The following is an 18,925-nucleotide window of genomic DNA, read 5'->3' as shown; positions in this document are numbered from 1 at the left end:
CAAGCAAAAATAGAGCTTAATTATTTCTGGATTTTCTACTTGCACGCATGATAAAGTTTTTCGTACAGACCCAATTCAGCATGTCTCGTCATACCGTAAAGTATAACAATCAAAATAAAGTACGCTAATAATCATGCAATAACAAAAACGCGTGTATCTCAGTCTCGCGCTTGAAAGCTAATTGGGCATGCAAGCCCTAAAAATTAATGAAAATCCCTGTCAAATTTTCCCGTGTTTGAAATTGTTCTATTAAAACATATCTATTCGCGTTTCCAAATCACCAAGAGTCCGAGAATCGTGCTGGCGGGGAAATTGTTATACACATGGTATAAATTATAGATACACACGTTGACCCAATCATCCGGTGTATACCATTTCGCACGTCTATTTTACGGACGTCGCTATCATCGATGTCACCTCTGTCGTCGTTGTTGCTGCTGCCATCGCCGTCGTCACCGTCGTCTCCGTCCTCGTCATCGTCGCGGTCAAAGTCATTCTCGTAGTCATCGTTTGTTTCTTTGGAATCGTCTATAATTTTCGATTCAATGGACTTGTGGTTGTCGTATTCCCCGTTCTCTCCCAAAATGGAAATTCTGTAAGGGAGTCGCGTATGGCTTCTCTCGGTGTACCGCTGTTCTCATCCAAATTGTTATAATTGTTTATTCCATCTCCTCGTCTGTGACCTTTGATTCTGGTAAAAAAAAAAAAAAAAAAAAGTATCAGACCTATGTTAGCCATCAACTTATCGAAGATCGGATAAGAATTTCAGGATTATTCCATGCCCACGCGGTAAAACTCAATTATTCTTAGAGGCTTACCTATCATGTATATTTCGCTTCCCCAGGACATCCCCGACATCTTCAAAGAGGTCGTCCATAGCTCGAACTCTGCCTGTCACAGAATCATCTCCTTCATCTCGATCGTCGTCTTTAAGCATGCAAGCATGTGCAGATCGGATGTTCTTTAGGTCAACTGCGATCCCAATTCCATTTTCGCTCTCCCCCTCTTCTTCTTAACCTTTTCGTCCATCTGCAATTCTAATACTCTCGGCCCTACCACTTCGACCGGAGCTTCAACAAACGTTGCTATAACTGATCATGAGTCAGTAACATCCTTCGCTAGTACAGTTTGCGCATTCTCATCTGTCTGAAGAGTAGCGGCAGAAGATAAAGCTGCTAATAGAAGGATGTCCCGATTATTCCGCGATACATTTACATCTGGCGAAGTTGTGTAGACGACTGTGACACTCAACCCATGTGATACGATTATAAGGAGTACGGAAGGCTCGCACTTGGTTTGGTTAGTAAGCCGATTGATTATCGTATAAAAAAGTGCTTGAAACGTCATTCAAGTCAATGAAATGTTACAAAATGCCACAGAGACGTGCAATGAAATTTGCAACTTTGTGGTACCAGCTGAACACGTGCGATAATTTTCATCGCAATGCCTATGCTGTGAAAAGTGAATGAAGTATTCGATTCCATGCGGTTCATCGATTCGCAAATGTAATCGGCAATAAATGTACAAATATCCGAATATAATTCTCCGAGCTCTAATTTGACTTAGGCTTTGATTCCAAGCCAAGTCAACAAACTCTTGCTATTGCAGTCCCTGAGATGACACGTCCTTATTTGGGCCTTCTTAAGACCGGCCATACACTCCTTTCCGATACAGTGACGCCATCGAACTTGGCGCCCGCAGCCACAACTCGTACTGCATTCGCTCCATTCGGTCCATTCGTCCCAGTCGCTCATGTCATTCTCCGTCTCTTCCTTGTCTACATGGGTATCCTCCTCGTATTCCGCTGCAACGAATATCCAGTCATAGCCGAAAATGTAATTTAAGATCAATCGCAACTTAAGCTCCCTGCCGTCTGACTAATTTATAGTCTGAAAGGACGTGCCAAGTAACGCGGGTCGGTGCTCAAAATACTACAGGTGATGGTGAAATTATGCATTGTACATACGATCATTTCTCCGTGCGAAACGGTCGTTGTTCAAAGGTGGTGAATCGTTATTGCCTTTTTTCACCCGCGTTCTGTGATAAAGTGCAGTTTCAGTCGTTGTGCATCTCTCGCAAGCCGTCTGCCGCTCGTGCGAGACGGAGCCTGTGTTTATAAAGTTCCTCTCAGCAAGGTTACGGCGTAAGTGGAGCGGTGTCCTTCGTTTCTTGCGTACGTGGTGTTGCGGAATAATACGGAAAAGAGACCGTGTACCTCTTTGATGATGCTGCCACGTAGAAATCTGCCTCCCATTCACCTATTCAATTTCAAGGCCACACATTGTACATTGAAAGCTTGTAAAAAGTCATGTCTAGCAATTTCTGTATTCTTGTCATTTTTATGTTTCTCGTCCAACGAAATATCCGTATTTAGAAACAGCGAACCGGTGTACGCTTTTTTCGCGTTCGGGCCCTGATAGATGCAGATCTCTTGGGTAGCAGATAAGTAAAAGCTAGTTCTCGAGTTTTTGAAGAACTGGTAGGTATGTGTCGATGACATGCAAGGTTTTGGCCTACACCGTGGGTATCCGTCAACATAGCTTGAGCAATCTTTTCTCCAGTTTGGCTTGTTCCAGTCTGACGGTTATAACTGTTGGTATGAATGACAAGTTTTGAGTAGCTTAAGAGATGTGCGGATGCATTTCTTGGAATGATGCTTTAGAGCTAGTACAAACCTTTCTCTCGTACCGCCACTCTCGGTTGAAATCCCACGTGGAAGCTTTGTCGAAGATATAACTTGACTTTCTGAACCTTCGACGATGATCTTGCCGTCCCTGACTGGTGGCCTGCGCGGGAATTCATTGTCAAAATTGTCCAGAATGACGCAGCCGAAGCAGTATGTAAGAACTATTGCGGATAGTACTCGCATATCATGGTTTTCTCTTCTGTGATACGCAATCTTTGCCGATGATGAATGTATACAAAACGAACGGTTGCAGGCTGCAGGCTGATTAGATAGAATCTACCGCTGTAGGACCATCGATGGTAATGACGGTAGAATAACGATGTGAAGTTAGTACTTATCAACGATTGTTCACGAATCGATTCCTATCAAAGTTGTCAATTTCACTACATCCTAGATACGCTTAGCTTCGGATTCACAACCGCAGCTATGACAGAATACGACAGCGTATGATAAATTACCACAGATTTTGTTACATATTTTACGAGAGCTGGATATTCAGTTTCTAAAAACCACGTCATTCATCATGTGCATCTAATTTATAAATATACCGATCTATGATTGTACGTGTAAGATTTTTCATTGAATTCATTATGAATTCCGAAAGACGTTTGTTGAAATTTATTTAGAGATACTCTTTTTATCGATGCTTCAGAAGTAGCATTGTTTCAAAAATTTAACATTTTTACTTCAAATAGTCTCATTTAATACTCCGGATGCCACAACAAGAATCACTATTCAAGTATTTTCGACATTTCACCCCACTGCAGGGAGATCGCATGAATAATTGACAGCTGATTTAGACAAAAATTGGAGGGGTTCCACGGCATGACAGTAATATATTTCACTTACGGACGGCTCACCCCGAGTTCTGGAGGTACGGCCAGTTGGATCATGAGCAATGCTTCGTGAAGTATGAAACTTTGATGCTTCATATCTATACTGAGCAAGAACTCCGTACCTGATTTAGTAAGGCTGTCGGTCAGTGGCATGGAAATTCCTCGTATAAGTCAATTCCCCGTTTCATTTACGTCGACTCCACTGTTTCAACATTCTCAATGACAATTTTTATTGGCTTACGAACTCACAAATCATTTCGCTTGAGTTACGTCGCCGTAACTCTGAAACCAAGGATCCTCTATCTCGAAACCTTCGCATACCTTTACGATACCATCCAACACCTGTGCCATTTCATCAAGTCAAATCAAAGTCAGTTGTCCGGAATTACTCCGAAGGCATCCGTGCCAGAGTGGTACATCGCGAGATCCAACCAATATTATTACACCATTATACCCAGCATCGGGATCGATTTTTACAGGAAATACATAATGTGAATCAAATGTCCGACCTAAACGGCATATTGACGACACATGTACTGTACATGTATATATGGGTGTAAAAGCTTCAGATTGTACTTTGGAAAATTATTCCCACACTCGCAGTTTAGAAAGAGTACAATTTCGAAAATTTTCAAGTGAGTTGAAAAATTAACGACGGAGCCAGGAACCGACCTGGTATCTAGAGATGCTTTACCGGAGACTTACTCCACTGGACCACCTAGCCGCCCTGACTACAGTGTCATTAATTTCTCTCATCACCTGTATTCGAAATTGTTCTGTTTTCGTGTGCCTTTGAGTATATATAATTGTATATATATTTGAAATTCGTCGCGAGACACATTTACGACTTGTGTGTGAGACTTGTTGACATGTGCACACGTTGAAACATCTATATGTGGCTATTAATGTGATTTACATTATTTTAGCCATTCAGAACGGCTCAGTCGTTTATTTTTGATGGTATGAAAGAATCATATCCATATTAGAGCGAGAAAAATTAGCTTACTCGTAGTTTAGTTCGACGGTACAGCGCCAGCCAAATTCCTTATAAAAGTAGCTGTAAACGTTTAAATATAATCGTACTTTGTTCTGGATATCAATTTTTATTATTCCTGTACAAAATGGCACAATCCTACTCTACAACTATAGTAGACTATGTAAACGACGCCAAGTCTGCGCCAAAGATAATTCAAGTACTTTTTTTCTACATCCGTGGAGTTTTCCTTAATACTAAAATATCTATTTACAATTGCATAAAAAATTTCAACTTTATGAAACTCGGATACTCCCAATTTTATTGGTTTGTTATTATGACGGCACAAAGCCGAGATACGGCGAAATATCGTAGTGACTCGTGTATAATGAATATGTTCCGTGGCAGATATGGCCGGATTTCCGGAGGATCTATGATTCACCGGCGAAGTTTTCTAAATGCTAAAGACACATACCTTAAAGAGTAAGTAAAAATTGACGAAAATTCGACTGCGTCGCGCTCGTCTGAATGTTATGTTGGGTTAATTTTGTTCGCTTTGTTTCGCTTCGAGCAGTACGTTTGCACTATATTAAGATACTAAATTCAAATATCTCCATAATAAGAAGACATTTCCTATCACAGTCGGTGACGGGCCATACGATTCATTGTCAAGGAGCGCACGAAGGATGCGACTCAATAATTGGGTACAATGCGTCACTCGTAATTTGACGAAACGAGGAATTAATCGTTGCCTCGTTCATGTCCTCTGCTACACAGGGTCAACTCGGTTTAGATATGAATCGGTAATATGTAGCGGAGACCGCGTCCATGACTAATGTTCGGGTTTCAATGTTTTCTACAAAAACTCTTGTCCTACATGTGAACCTTATTCGCCTGAATAACTCGTGGAAATGTCGATTTTCAATACCATTCAACAAATTTTCATCCGTTGTATATGGTAGATCGAATTTGAAATTGCGCCTTCGCATCATACTCAAACAAAGGTTGGCCGTTCTGTAAAATTTTCGTTAGATGTTGCAGTTACCGATGTAGGTACCTGGTACACGTGTGACAGAGTAGGACAGAATTTGCATAGATAGATAGCTCTATAGTGTGTGCGTGTGCGTGTGCGTGTGTGTGTGTGTGTACACACATACACACACACGCGCGCGCGCATATATATCTACATGGAATTAGATGATTGAATTGTGGGATAATTACTTCTATCAATTACTCTAAATTATTATCATTATAGTTATTTACAAGCCACCGATAATGAATGGCACATTAAGAATAGTTTTTTGCACTGCAAGTCCATTGTAATGGGGAAAGTCTCGGTAGACGATATCATGTCTTGCTAAATCCGGTGCGCTTGTTTCGTATCGGCCAATCTATAGTTATCGATTCGTTGTTCATCCTGATTACCACTGCGATTGGATGGAGCACTTAATATTACTATGTTATGTCATCCTATCTTCGTCGAACCTGTCTAAGTACACGTGGCATCTCTTTGATTCAAGGCACAACATTTTCTCACCCCTTCATCAGCTAGGTAATTGGTAGGTAGGTATACATTAGCGCGCCGTCTAACGTGTGTGTAACGGAGACTGTGAGGTGGCTAAATGCTATCACATCCACGCAAACATTCCCGAAACAGCAGACGTAATTGAAGCACGATATCCCAAATCATTTCTGCGTCTATGGCAGGGGTCTGTTCCAATGAAGACGAGAAAAAATACACGGTTTTTGTATTGATTACTGGCCACAAGTGCGTCCGCTACCACAGCGAATTATACCAGAAGCCGACGCAAGCGGCCGTCTCTCTCATTCATTGGTCGGCTGGCAAGTATTCAATAAATAATCCTGTATAATTTTTACCAGATGATCAACGTTCATATGACGGCTCCTCGCCGCCCCCGCTGCAACGATGTCACATAGATATACATATACCAGTGTCAGTTGGGATGATAAATATCATACTGTCGTTTCGTTCTTTCTAAGCGGTTTCAAAGGCTGGAGCTCGCGCTCAAGCCGATCGAAGTCGTTGTAATACTCGTGATCCGATTCCTCTTCCGTACTCCTTTGCCTGACCTGAGAGCCAAAGGCGGTACCGTTTGTCGTCTCCGTCTTGACGAGATCCGCGGTCGCGGGAATCCCCAACGTCTGCGGGCTCAACGCCGCGTCGTCCTGCGACATGATATACTCCGGATTGTCAACCGACGTTTTCCCGGGGATTGTTAAGAATTCCGGGTACTTTCGATATCCATTGTTCATATGCTTCGACTCTGACTCTGCAAAAGAAAAAATTCTAAAATATTGGCAGTCTGCGATTTTATCGTCTACCCCCGGTGGAGGCTTGGCAATAATTAGCATTTGTATTTCATCAACGGGTAGAGCGTGCCACGCTACGGTGCTTACCGGTAGGTTTCGAATCACCGATCAGATCCATGTATTGTATCGTGCTTGCTGGCATCTGGGGCGAGGGCATGAGGTAGTCATCTTCGTCCAGGGGCAGGTCCAACTTCAAATTTCCAATTCTAGCTTGTTGGTGTATCGTGCCGACCTCCGACTTAAAGCAGTCGTCCGTTACGTCGCATTCTACAACGCCCAAGCAATCATGTTTTATTAATGGTATATCCTCGCGAAATACCCGCATGTTACAAATAGACGTGTAAGCCCAGTCCATTATTAGTCCGGTCAAAGCGTGCTCAAAAAATAGGCTCGTGAGACCTTTGGGAAGAACGCTATTTTTTTTTTTCATTCCCTGGGGGGAGGGGGGGGGGGGGTCGTCCATGAGTGTCAAACTCAGTTTCCGGGTCTGGAAGGGTTGCCGAACGGCCGCCATCTTGAAATTAAGGATGTGATTAGTTTTTTCAATTTACCTCCGTAACCGTGAGGCTGACAAAAATTTTGTAAAGAGCTTTTTTGTAGTTGATGTTTTGTAGAAAAAAAACTTTCGTCTCTCGAAAGTTTATTCGTTCTGTTTTTAGTTTTAAAAGGTATCCATTGCTTGCGGATTATTGGAATTAATCATATAACGTTGAGGTAAATTATTTTTTACTTAATTAATTTGAATTGACTGAATGTTAATAATTAGGAATCATTTCGAATTCTTTTTCTCGATTACAAATAATTAAGAATTTAATAATCATACGACTTTTATATTTTTATAAATTTCTAAACTTCAGATTATTATTATTTACTTTCAGGAACAAATAAAAGAAGAAAGGAATTCGGATGTATTCCGTTTAAATTAAATGAAGAAGAAATAATAGAATTTAATTACAATAAGAATCAATAACAACGAAGCAAAGAAAAAAATAATAGATTAAATTTTTCATAACAAAATGCTCTATAAAAAAGGTAAGAATCATTTTTATTGTCAGATTTCAAGTTAATTAATAATCTTGCCTCAAAGTTTTCTATTCCCTAATTTTTCATCGGTTTTGGTTTATAATTTGTTTATTATCAACATTAGCGCAAAAAGTTTATAGGAAAAAGTTATGGATAATTGTATCAACTACAAAAAAGCTCTCTACAAAATTATTGTCAGCCTCACGGTTATGGAGGTAAATTGAAAAACTAATCACACCCTTAATTTCAAGATGGCGGCCGTTCGGCAACCCTTCCAGACCCGGAAACTGAGTTTCACACTCACGGCCGACCCCCCCAGGGAATGAAAAAAAAAAAAATAGCGTTCTTCCCAAAATTCTCAGCGAAATCACACTTTGACTGGACTATACATATAGTAAACCAACAAGAGCCTTTGCGTCCACGTCTGATATTCAAGTGAAATCACCTATGACTCCGATCATCTTAAGGGGGTCTGAACAGTATCTGGAATTCGAGCCATCCAAGCTGGCAGCCGGGCCACAATGGCCGTTCGGGTGGGTATAATGCGGGTGCTGTAGATGCGCGGGGTTTGCCTCTGCAGACTCCCGCGAGGTACCCCCATTACCCGAGACGCCGTATCGCAATAGCTCCCGGTCCCAGTTCTGTTGGTTCTGCGGTGTCGGTGAGTCAGCGGCCATTGGCGTGCTATTCGGCCAGCAGCTCTTTATCGGCGTGTTGGGAGGTGAGCCGGACGTACTCGACGGCGAGACCACGATAGGTGGTACAGGTGCCCTCGACTTTGGTTGAAGATATTCATCTGCGTCTACCACGGCTTCCGGACCATCCATCGCGGACGCCAGATTTCTTATCATTTCTTTTTTATCCTAGTTACAACGATTGCATATTTATACAGGTCATGTGGCTTCGCGATAGAATTAAAGTTTACAATCAGTATTTGCGGTCAGAGTGACGAATGGAAGGTGCATTCGTTAATGTAATCACCGATATCCGTTTGCAGTCCCTCGAATTATATTATATAATGTGGTCGATTCTGATCGTCCCAGCCGGACACTCCGAAAATGGAATGGGGTACCAGAGAAAGTTTTCCTTTAGCTTTGGAGGATTCCGGAGGGGAAAGATAGTTTCGATTATCGGTGGACTTGTCGATTGTACTATTTCCGACATTTCGCAAGGGCATCTGATTTTAAGGAAGGAGCACGACTCTTGATAAGGGATAGTTGATAGCGAGATCAAGGACAAATTGAAACCGTGAAACTTCTTTTACTTTCTTTCTTTGAATTTTTTTTTTTTTTTTGTCTACTGAATTCGTGTTTCACCAATTTGTGGGTTAATTATCTTTTTAATGGATTTCATGTCGCTGCGATTTCTCGTTAGTGAGTCTCTTGTATGAAAGCTCGAGTCAGATATGAGGTTTGACTTATACCGAAGTATCGTGTCGTACGGCCGTTAATTGTATTCGTTATTAATCTACGAATTTCTTTTTGCACACTATAGGCTATAGGTACATTCAAACTCTGTGATTTTTCACCCGCGCAAAAATTTTTAGTGATGAAGAGGAACAGCGGTACTCACAGGAACTGAAAAAGTGAGAATTTTTTTCAACAGGAAAAAATATCAAATCTATTTTTTCGATTGTTCGAAACTCGATAATTTTGCATCGCAAAGAAGACTTTACAACAGGGGAGAACAACGTATACGGTAGCTTGAGTAGAAGAGAAGAATATTTGAAAAAAAAATTTTGCTCCGGTGTTTATATTCGTCTTTGATCTTGCTTTCAACTGTCAAAATACGTATTTCACATTTAAAATCAGTCGTCACTCGCGAAGTCTCGACAATGGCACAATACAAAAGTCAACTCATTCACTAAGTCATCAAGTCATTATCTTTTTTTTAAAACCCCCCGAGTTTCGTACTGAGGTTTCTCTTTTATCCCTTTTTATTTTCGAGTTATTCGCTTGGGGTGCTTATAACCGACTACCCTGCAGTGTACCGAGCCTCAGCATTTTACCAAATTTTAACGCGTCGTAAAGATGAATGGTTGGTATCGCTTGTGCAGAAAAATGTCATCTTTCATACGGAATTCTTGGCCAGTACATGCATTAGGTACCAAGTTGTAAAAATACGGACTATTGAATGTTATCACGTTTTTATTAAATCATTGTCTGTGCGAAATTTTAAGTGAAGAATACCAAATCAAGAAAATTGCATTTCTTCATATTACGTGACTAACAGTTGATAACATTACCTCGAAATATCTGCGGAAGCGAAGTTGCGGTCACAAATGTTTCGGTGCTTTTCGAATCTTTCAGAAACTCGTACGTAAAGGAATAAGTGAAGTAATTACTATTTCTGATTAGATTAGCGTACGAAAATTCATAATAGATTTTTTCGTACCAAACCTCCCACAGGGGTCATCCTACTATCATGAACCATAGTCGAATTCCATGCAAAGGATATTTGCACTAGGAAAGAAAAAACAAAAAGAATTTTCAACGTGAGATAGAGGCTCACCTGCAATGTATAGGATGGTAGTATCATGTACTTGTCCCCCTTTATTGCCAGATAACGTCCAGGATCTCTCGACATTTTCGCAAAGTCGTCGGCAAGTTCCTTGAAGCTTGGCCTCGACTCCGCGTCGAGCATCCAGCATTTTATCATGATCATGTACACATCGATCGTACATATCGCCGGCTGCGGTAACCGTTCCCCCTTTTCCAATAATTCTGGCACATTTCTTGCCGGAACGTTTTCGTAGGGTCTTCCACCATAAGTCAAAACTTCCCAGATGGTAACACCGAATGCCCAGACGTCTGACTTGTGCGTAAATACGCGGTGCTGAATACATTCTAAGGCCAACCATTTTATTGGCATTTTACCGCCAGCAGCCTTGTACTGTTCCTCGTTGATGTCCAACAGCTTCGCGAGGCCAAAGTCGGTTATTTTCACGCAGTTTGGCGTTTGCACAAGGACGTTCCTCGCTGCCAAATCCCTGTGGACCAATCGTCTCTCTTCGAGATAGGCCATACCCCTGGCGATCTGTGTACACCAATTCAACAGAGGCTTTGAGCCAATCTTGTCCTTATACTTTCTAACGAAGTCAAGGAGACAACCGAGCGGCATCAGTTGTGTCACAAGCATCATCTGCGACGTCATGCAGACGGCGAGTAGCTGAAGTAGATTCGGATGCTCGACACTTGCCATGATATAGGCTTCATCGAGGAACTCCTTCGACGTATTGGATCCTGTTCCATCGTGGAGAACTTTGATCGCAACCGGGATCTTAACATTCTCACCCTCTGGCACCCAGACTCCCTTGTAGACGTTGCCGAATGCCCCGTATCCGAGTATACCGCCCTTTCTCATCTCCTCCTCCTTGATTATACGCAGCTTTGCTAAGTTCGGCTTCACTCCCGTAGGCCTTAGAGGTTCGTTGTCATCAAGCCCGGTAAGTGCCATCGTCATTTTCACGGTATTTTCCTTGGCCTTCGTCCGCTGACGCCACAGGCATAATACAGCAGCGGAGAAGACCATTAGAATCACTACGAAAACACCAACACCTGCTAATATTGCCGGTGTTTGTTCGCCGTCTAACGGGTAACTCATCTTCTTTGCATGATTGGAGCAGAACGGGTCGTTGTCCGCAGGGAACCTCGTAAACGGATGTTCTGGCGGGCAGGTATCGGTGCAATTGAAGGATGTTGCATTGTCTTCCGTTGCAACGTTCTGAAAAATTAGCATTACTGTTTAATGATATCGCTGCGCAGTTCGTCGCATCTATATAATATAAAGGCTAATCGTGGGAGGGGTGAAACTAAGGAAATAAACTTGGTGTACAGGCAGAACTTACGGCGAACACCTTGAAGTTTCGGCACTTGTAGCACTGATCAGCTCCCGGGCCGTAACAGCCCCTGCACTCCGAAGAGCATGGGATGCAGCTCCGGGTTTCCGGGATAGCGAAGTGATCGGCGGGGCACTCGTCTTCGCACTGTTCACCTTTCTTGTACTTGGCGCATTCCTGGCAAACTTGTTGATGAAAACCGTACCCGGTACACCTAAGGCACCGAGGGTGACATTTCCGACAGACTGCTTTACCAGCAAGGGCCTTCAGAGGACCCCGTTCCTGAGGCTCGACCCCCTCCCAGTAGTAACCTACACGCGCAAACATACATATGAATAACCTGTCCGGTAAGTGGTCGAGTTACACTGTCCGGCAAGACGTTTACCGTAAATAAAGGAAGCAAATTTGGCAACCGAGATTTCACTCAGAGTACCGGTTATACAAATACATACTATTCTAATACGATTACATGAGGCAGTCTTTCGCGAAAGGTATTGGAAATGAAAACATCCACAGGCGTTTGTAGGCATTTGTAGGGCGCTACTGCCGCCTAGCAAATATGGCCGCCATGGGGGTAAGCCGCTGGCAAGGTTTACGTTGAATTTGAATAGAGCGCGTGACATTTCTTGAATAAAAATTACATTTCCACGTTTGAAAATATTTTCAGCGTATCTCAAATCGGTTTTCGAATACACGAAGGCGTCTGTCACTACTAGGAATTAAATAAAGTTTGCTAGAGCTGTTAATTTGGGTAAAAAAAATACTAGTAAACGCGTTATTTGCAGATATATTGGTGGAAGGATGATCTCATGCGGTGAGACACGCAGTAAGTGCGAATCTGTGCAAATAATGCAGAGATAATGCCTGCGATGCCGTTTAGCTGTATCTCTGCGACGGCCATTTCGAAGAGTACACAGAGCGACCATCAGGTCCCGCATAGAATGTTTATACTCCCAATAGAGATACGCGTACTCACCTTCCGGGCAAGACTCATCCGTTCTCAAACAGCTCTCCGGTGTTTCGAAGTTCATAATCGCTTTTTCGCAACTGTGACACCCATTTGGACCAATGTTATTTTCCGGACCCTCGCACCCCCCTACGCAATTATCGTGACAATGTTTGCATATCCCACCATCGTTGAACTTTGATGATGGACATTTGGGAACGCAGAAAGGCCCGTCGCGCACATGCTTACATGAGTGGCAGTGTTCCGCATTCGGACCAGAACAAGTACCGTTGCATTGCACGTGACAAGGTTTGCAGACTCTTTCGTCTGCTTGGTAAATACTGAAATGCAAAAAATATCGGCCGTTTGGTGAACGATCGTGATTTCAATAGTAAGTTAATAATACTTTTAGGTGACTATTTTTATGTAATACCTGTAGTTGTTGGTTATGGGATAATAAAATTCAGATCTCTTGTCAACAATTTTGGCTAGCTCACAATCAGTGTTCAAGCGCAGATAGATGGGCTTACAATTAATTATAGAACAAAATTGCTAATAATAATAGCAATTGAAAAATATAATTCATGCTTCAAATTGATAATATTACCAGCCACGCAATCAAAACTTACCCAGGTACTGCTGTGCAATTTTGTACGCAAATATTCTCCAATATGAAATTCCTGCAGGACAAACATTGCTCGGGACCTGGCCCCCAGCAGCCCTCATCCGAACATTGATCATCGCATACCAAGCCTTCGCGTGCTGCAACAAATAATGCAGATGATACATGACGTTGTTGTGCAAGCGAACTTGGTCAAAAATTGTGAAGGTCATCACATGCCGAATTCATTTGCCATGCAGTCTACTCATTAGCCCATGTATGTACAAAGCAGGGCAAGTAGGCTTTGTTCCCAATTTGAGAGAAAATGATCAAAAACGTGTAGTTCAAAAACCGAGCAAGTTGGGAATACCGTGGATAAAGAAGAATTTCCAGTACAATCAGATGTAATACCAAGTTACTCACCGCAGTCAGCTTCGGGCTTGTTGCTGGACAAAATCGTGGTATGTTCTTGAGACCTTTTGATTCGCGTCCAGTTGATGCTCTGTGCGTAGCAGAGATCCGTGTTCTCCAGGATTGCTACCGTACCAGAGTTGATCTTTTTCAGTGAATTCAATCCGAGGGACACCAGGGCTGTCTTCACAATGTAAAGTGATGCAAAGAATGTTTCGGTAAGGCTTCTGCCCCCGATAACCTCCAGATTCCGGAAGTATGAAAGATTTGTGAACTGCTTGTGATACCCTTGAATATTAACGTATCCCGTAACTTCCTTTAGCGTGCTGAACACCTCGAGTTTGTCGGGGTGAAGCTCCAGATACCTCGGTCCAAACGTAAAGTTTTGGTATATATGTTGATACCCCATGAAACTCTGATCCAATATTGTGATCGAGCCTTCAATTATTGTACAATCTTTAAAGCTGTCAATGTTTCCAGAATGGACCCGATCCACGCCTTGGCAAGTCTTTGGGCATGGACCGTCGCATGGTACACATTCACCATTAACAGCCTTTTTCTTTGGAGGACACGAACGCACGCATGCACCGTTGTCCTTCAGAAGGTGTTCGGGACACTTACGGACACACGTCGCACCATATGCATACTTTCCATCGGGGTTTGTTTCCCACGAGTATGTTGTCGGATTATACCTGTTGATGAGAATTATAACCGTTGTATGGTAAGATCGTGTTGATATTGAAACACACGCATGATGGGCAATAAGTCGCATAACTATTTGGCAGCCGGAGATTTATCGATTCAGTCAGATATGTCAGCAGTGAGTGTCGTATATTGCACGGGGCTTGTTGCATGACAATGAATCAATTTGAAAAGTACAGGATCATTCTACAGTATTTCATTTGGGCAGTAATCGACGTGTCCACGTAATGCATCGACGGCTTGAAACAGCAAACACATCAGCCGTAGTGTGTCTTATTATTAAGGACATACATGCGTGTAGGTCGAAATCGTGCCAGGTCGATGAAAATTATACAAATTGTTCTAGCTTTTGCTTTAAACAGTTGTGAAAAATTTGAAAACGTTTGTCTGAACCATAACGATGTTAATTTACTTTTGATTTTTTGTGATTTTATAAGTTGAGCCTGACAGTTTGCCATCAGAATCACTGTAAAATCACAAAAAATTAGAAGTCAAATAACTCCGGTATGGTCCAGACAATCGTTTAAAAAAAAAAAAAAAAAAAAACAGACAACCGCGCCGTGGTAGTGACAAAAGAGGACTCTACCATAACGAGACATTTTCTCCTACGATTCTTTCTATTTTTCGTACCTAACGCCGAGACCATCTATTGTATAAGAATACTAACAATATGAATCTTTCAGCAATTTATTCGACTGCTGTCGGCTGTATCATAATCTGCCGTGGCACATAGATAAATATTATTTTCTTACTTCTGCATTGCCGGACATTCTTGCGTACAGACACCGTCGTCGAAGAAGTTTTTGCACGCCAAACAATCACTCTGCTTCGGTCCGGTGCAACCCCCGGCGCAAAAAAGATGACAGCACTCCCTTGGATTTTGCCCGAAGCAACGTCCCTGCCAGCACTGTGGCGAGCAATTTATCTTTGAGAAACTCTGGCAATTGTAGGGTCCTTCGCCCCAGCATCCCTGCTCACAACTCTTGTCGCACTCGGGGCATACCCGCTCCGGGGCTGTGAAGTTGTACACGTAATCATACTTTGCCTGGGGACCCGTTATTATTTCGTCCCAATTGATGGTCCTCATGTGGCAGAGATTGTAGTTGTTGTACATGCCGACACTGCCATTTAGGATGTCTGGGGAATAATTAATAAATTATTACTAGGTGAATATCATTACTTCAGTGAAGCTCGGCATACCTATATGTATACCTTCAGTGTATATATAAGTATATCGCGTTATTGTTGATGCGGCCAAAATTGGATATTAAACCGTTACCTCGAAGTGCCGGTAGCTCGAGGCTATTCATCTGGCACATGGTGACGAATAGTGCAAACTCGGCCTCGTGAATGTTCAGCTTGAACAGGGTTCGGCCGCGAATGATCTGGAGCCGTGGCAGGACAACCTTCTGCACGTCCACGTGGCTGATGAGGACGTACCCGGTGACCTCTCGGATGTACTGAAGGAAACTGAGGTCCAGCTCAAGGTTCTGCAGCCATGTGATTTCGAGGTTGCCGTCAACGTACGTACAATTCGTATACCGATCTCGAAGATTTCGGTAATGATGGTCCTTGTTGGAGGGTACCGATAGTCGACCATTTGTCCCGATACAGACTGAAAAAGTTTAGAAAAATTTTTATTAACGTGCTTTCCGCCCACTTCGTCGATACACAATAAGCTATACCCAAATCAAATGATAATCGAAAGGTACACGGCCTGAGAAATATTCGGCCGAGCTTCGTATGCGCTGACAGTTTAGCTTGGTACACAAAAATGAAAATACCGATATCATTACTGTTCACCTTTGTCAGACGCTTGTATAAAAATTGGATTTCCGTCCCTGCATTCGCTTAAGGGCATGACCGAATGATTAGCAGCAGGATAATAAACGGCAGAATACAGTTTGAGGGAATAAAACAAGTAACGAGGATCAATAGGGTTGGTCGCATAGGCAGATTTCGCGGTTTCTTCGGCAAGCGCAGGCATCGGCAAATTGTGACTGTCTTTTCACGAATCGCCCGACCAATCACAAAACATGGACTGATTAAACTGTAAATGGCCACGTATATATTCGTTCGTTATAAGGGAACAAGCGATTGCGTTGGATCATACGTGTTGAGACACCGAATTCGTATACATAACTGTGATGCTCTTATAACGAGGAGTGGTATTGATCATCGACACATTCACGCACGTGTGATTCTCGAGCTCTCCAGGTAGTAGTCGGTGAAAGTTCCGGCGTCGAATTTCTTGGAATCCTATTCCCCTTACCACCCTAACATACGTCTTACAACGAGGTTGCACTGTATGCGATAAAGAAAAACTTTCCTTTGAGATAATTTTTTGAAAAACCTTTCATCAAGAAGATGCGAAACAAAGTATCTTTCAAGGACGCAACAGAATATGTAACTTGATAACTTTGTGGAGAAAGAATGAACGCAATGCCAACCTTCTCAAGTCATTATTGGAAAGTAAAAATGTATGGAGTTTTCACGGCCATATAATGCATTTCCCTAATAAGTAAACCTCATCAACCGGAAGACCTTGATTACTTCAGAATTGTTCTATTTATTTCTAGTAGCGAATAACAAATCGAAATCAAAAAACATGTAGCCTCAGTTGAATTATTAATATCATGTTATAGTACAATGTACATTTTCTAGCTTCGATTCAAGGTTTCGTGAGGCCTTCAGCGCGAAAAGTTGTGTAGTAAAGCGAAGCTGCCGTTGTTTATCAACGCGTGTACACGCCGCGCGCCGCCTCTATGTCGTTTCAGCCGGAGCGGCTACTGCATTACACCCTGTGAGATCAAAGTAAAAGCAACACGAACGTTGATAGTTCTTTTCGCCACTCTTGTCAATATTCCTCTTAATTTTCATGAAGAGGGTAAAACAAAACTCACAAGGCCAAATAAGTGTAACGTTTTTAAGTTGATAGTTTCTCAAGCATAAGCCGTATTATACACCGCACAGTAGCTATATTTATTAATGCCTGCATCAATTCTTTACATCCAAGTGTAGATGTAGAAAATCGGGTTCCGGCCGTAGGCCAGTAAAATGAACACAGCTCATGTGTGTAAAGTCACTTCTGGTTACCCACGTACACATGTGTACGCATAAGAAGGTGATTCTAAAACGAACTGCGATACTAGCCTAATCGTCGATCAGTATCTTGTATAAGATATCAGTTCCGTTTCAGCATCAACCCCTGCACGTGTACTTGGATAAGTTATAAGTTTATTGAAGATTTATGAGCACAGAAAAGATAAATAAAAATAATCTGCTCGCTTGTTGACTCGATTCATAGCATATTTTCCAAACAATACTGGCACAGAGACGATTGAGAATGTAACAGATTTATGTCGACCTCTTTATTTAGCACGCTGATCCGTTGTGAGGGTGAAAAGCTGGGGAAGAGGGGGTGGGGGGGTATACAACTGGTAAGTTGAAGAAAAATAGGAAAAGCTAAGGAGTTCAGAACTGAAATGTACCGCAGACAAGGAACAAATAACGGCGTGTGGAATGTGCTTTGTTCGTCGATCTCTCTCCGTATTGCCTTTCAGGCATCTCCGGCTCTTGGTCGCTCTCGCGCAATCTCACCTCGCCGGACGGCTCTGGGACTGTGAGGTTGCGAGGCTGCAGGACCAGCTCGTGTCTGGCTCCGAGTACGTGAGCCTTTCTCTGGATATTAACTCTACCAGAAGTACCGGACGGCGCGGCGGTTTATTGTGAACCTTGATCACCTCAGCCACCCAGTTCAACCTTGAACGGTAATATTGCTTGTATTCGTATTATAACAACTGTTTGCCTTCAGAGCCTACGTCGTAAGACTCTATGTGCTCTGAGTATTCTTCTCTCGATAAAATAATACAAGCGTGGAGCGCTACCTCGGACGGGCGCATTTCACGTCGATTCGATCAATGGTTAGGAACGGTGCGTGGAATCCCCGTACACGTGCATCATCCCCACACACATACGGAGCAAGGATTTGTTGACTTTTCCAAGTATGGCAGTCAGATATAGCGCAAGAAATATTTATTTCATTCGTGTGAATGTCATTTGTTTCAACAGAAAGGTGGCTACAACAATAACTTGTGTTATCGTATCAAACCACTCTTATTTGAATTAACCAAACATTTTTTACGCCATATTTTTCATTCATACAAACTGACTGCAGTTTTAAAAAATTTTCTGCTACGTACCGTGGTATTCTTTTAGCAATCGTGGCAACACGGAAGGAACTCTCATTCCTCATCTCTATCATTCAAGGTTTCGGATGCAAATTGATTGAAATCGAACGCTTCTAGGAGTCAACCTAATTTTCTTACTCAATTGCTGCTTGCATTGGTACAAAAGTTACAACACTTTCATTGCTTTCGACCAAATCTTTCAACGCTCCGTTGTCACACTTCCGGGGAATCCCGCCGGTGTTGCTTTGGGTCAAATTGACCCCATATCGGATTTCAGAACGCTGTTACATGCAAACTATCATTCTGGTTTGAAACAAAAAATTGGGAGAAATACTTTGAACATTCTAAAATAAGAATTCATTGCTGTTTTAGGAGAAATAGAATGGCG

General features: G+C 42.4%; 1 protein-coding gene across 11 annotated transcripts in view; it reads right to left on the bottom strand.

The window, feature by feature from the left end:
* Positions 1-4,605: 4,605 nt before the first annotated feature.
* Egfr (epidermal growth factor receptor) overlaps positions 4,606-18,925 on the bottom strand; it is an 87,535-nt gene continuing 73,215 nt past the window's right edge. For 8 of the 11 annotated variants that reach the window (XM_046613201.2, XM_069133793.1, XM_069133791.1 and 5 more), the window contains 10 exons: positions 15,627-15,962; positions 15,100-15,484; positions 13,658-14,337; positions 13,263-13,395; positions 12,664-12,974; positions 11,697-11,998; positions 10,361-11,572; positions 8,295-8,712; positions 6,914-7,093; positions 4,606-6,786 (listed from right to left, as the gene is read on the bottom strand). In XM_046613201.2, coding sequence (XP_046469157.1) covers positions 6,470-6,786; positions 6,914-7,093; positions 8,295-8,712; positions 10,361-11,572; positions 11,697-11,998; positions 12,664-12,974; positions 13,263-13,395; positions 13,658-14,337; positions 15,100-15,484; positions 15,627-15,962 — 4,274 coding nt within the window. In that variant the 3' untranslated portion in view covers positions 4,606-6,469. Of the gene's footprint in view, positions 6,787-6,913; positions 7,094-8,294; positions 8,713-10,360; positions 11,573-11,696; positions 11,999-12,663; positions 12,975-13,262; positions 13,396-13,657; positions 14,338-15,099; positions 15,485-15,626; positions 15,963-17,838; positions 18,110-18,234; positions 18,399-18,549; positions 18,841-18,925 lie in introns of those variants that run through there. The other 3 variants (XM_069133794.1, XM_046613202.2, XM_069133795.1) reach the window with 3 other exon arrangements.

Source organism: Neodiprion pinetum, chromosome 2 (genome assembly GCF_021155775.2).
Source record: "Neodiprion pinetum isolate iyNeoPine1 chromosome 2, iyNeoPine1.2, whole genome shotgun sequence".
In the NCBI taxonomy this organism is placed as follows: domain Eukaryota; kingdom Metazoa; phylum Arthropoda; class Insecta; order Hymenoptera; family Diprionidae; genus Neodiprion; species Neodiprion pinetum.
This window is presented reverse-complemented; position numbering and strand designations above follow the sequence as displayed.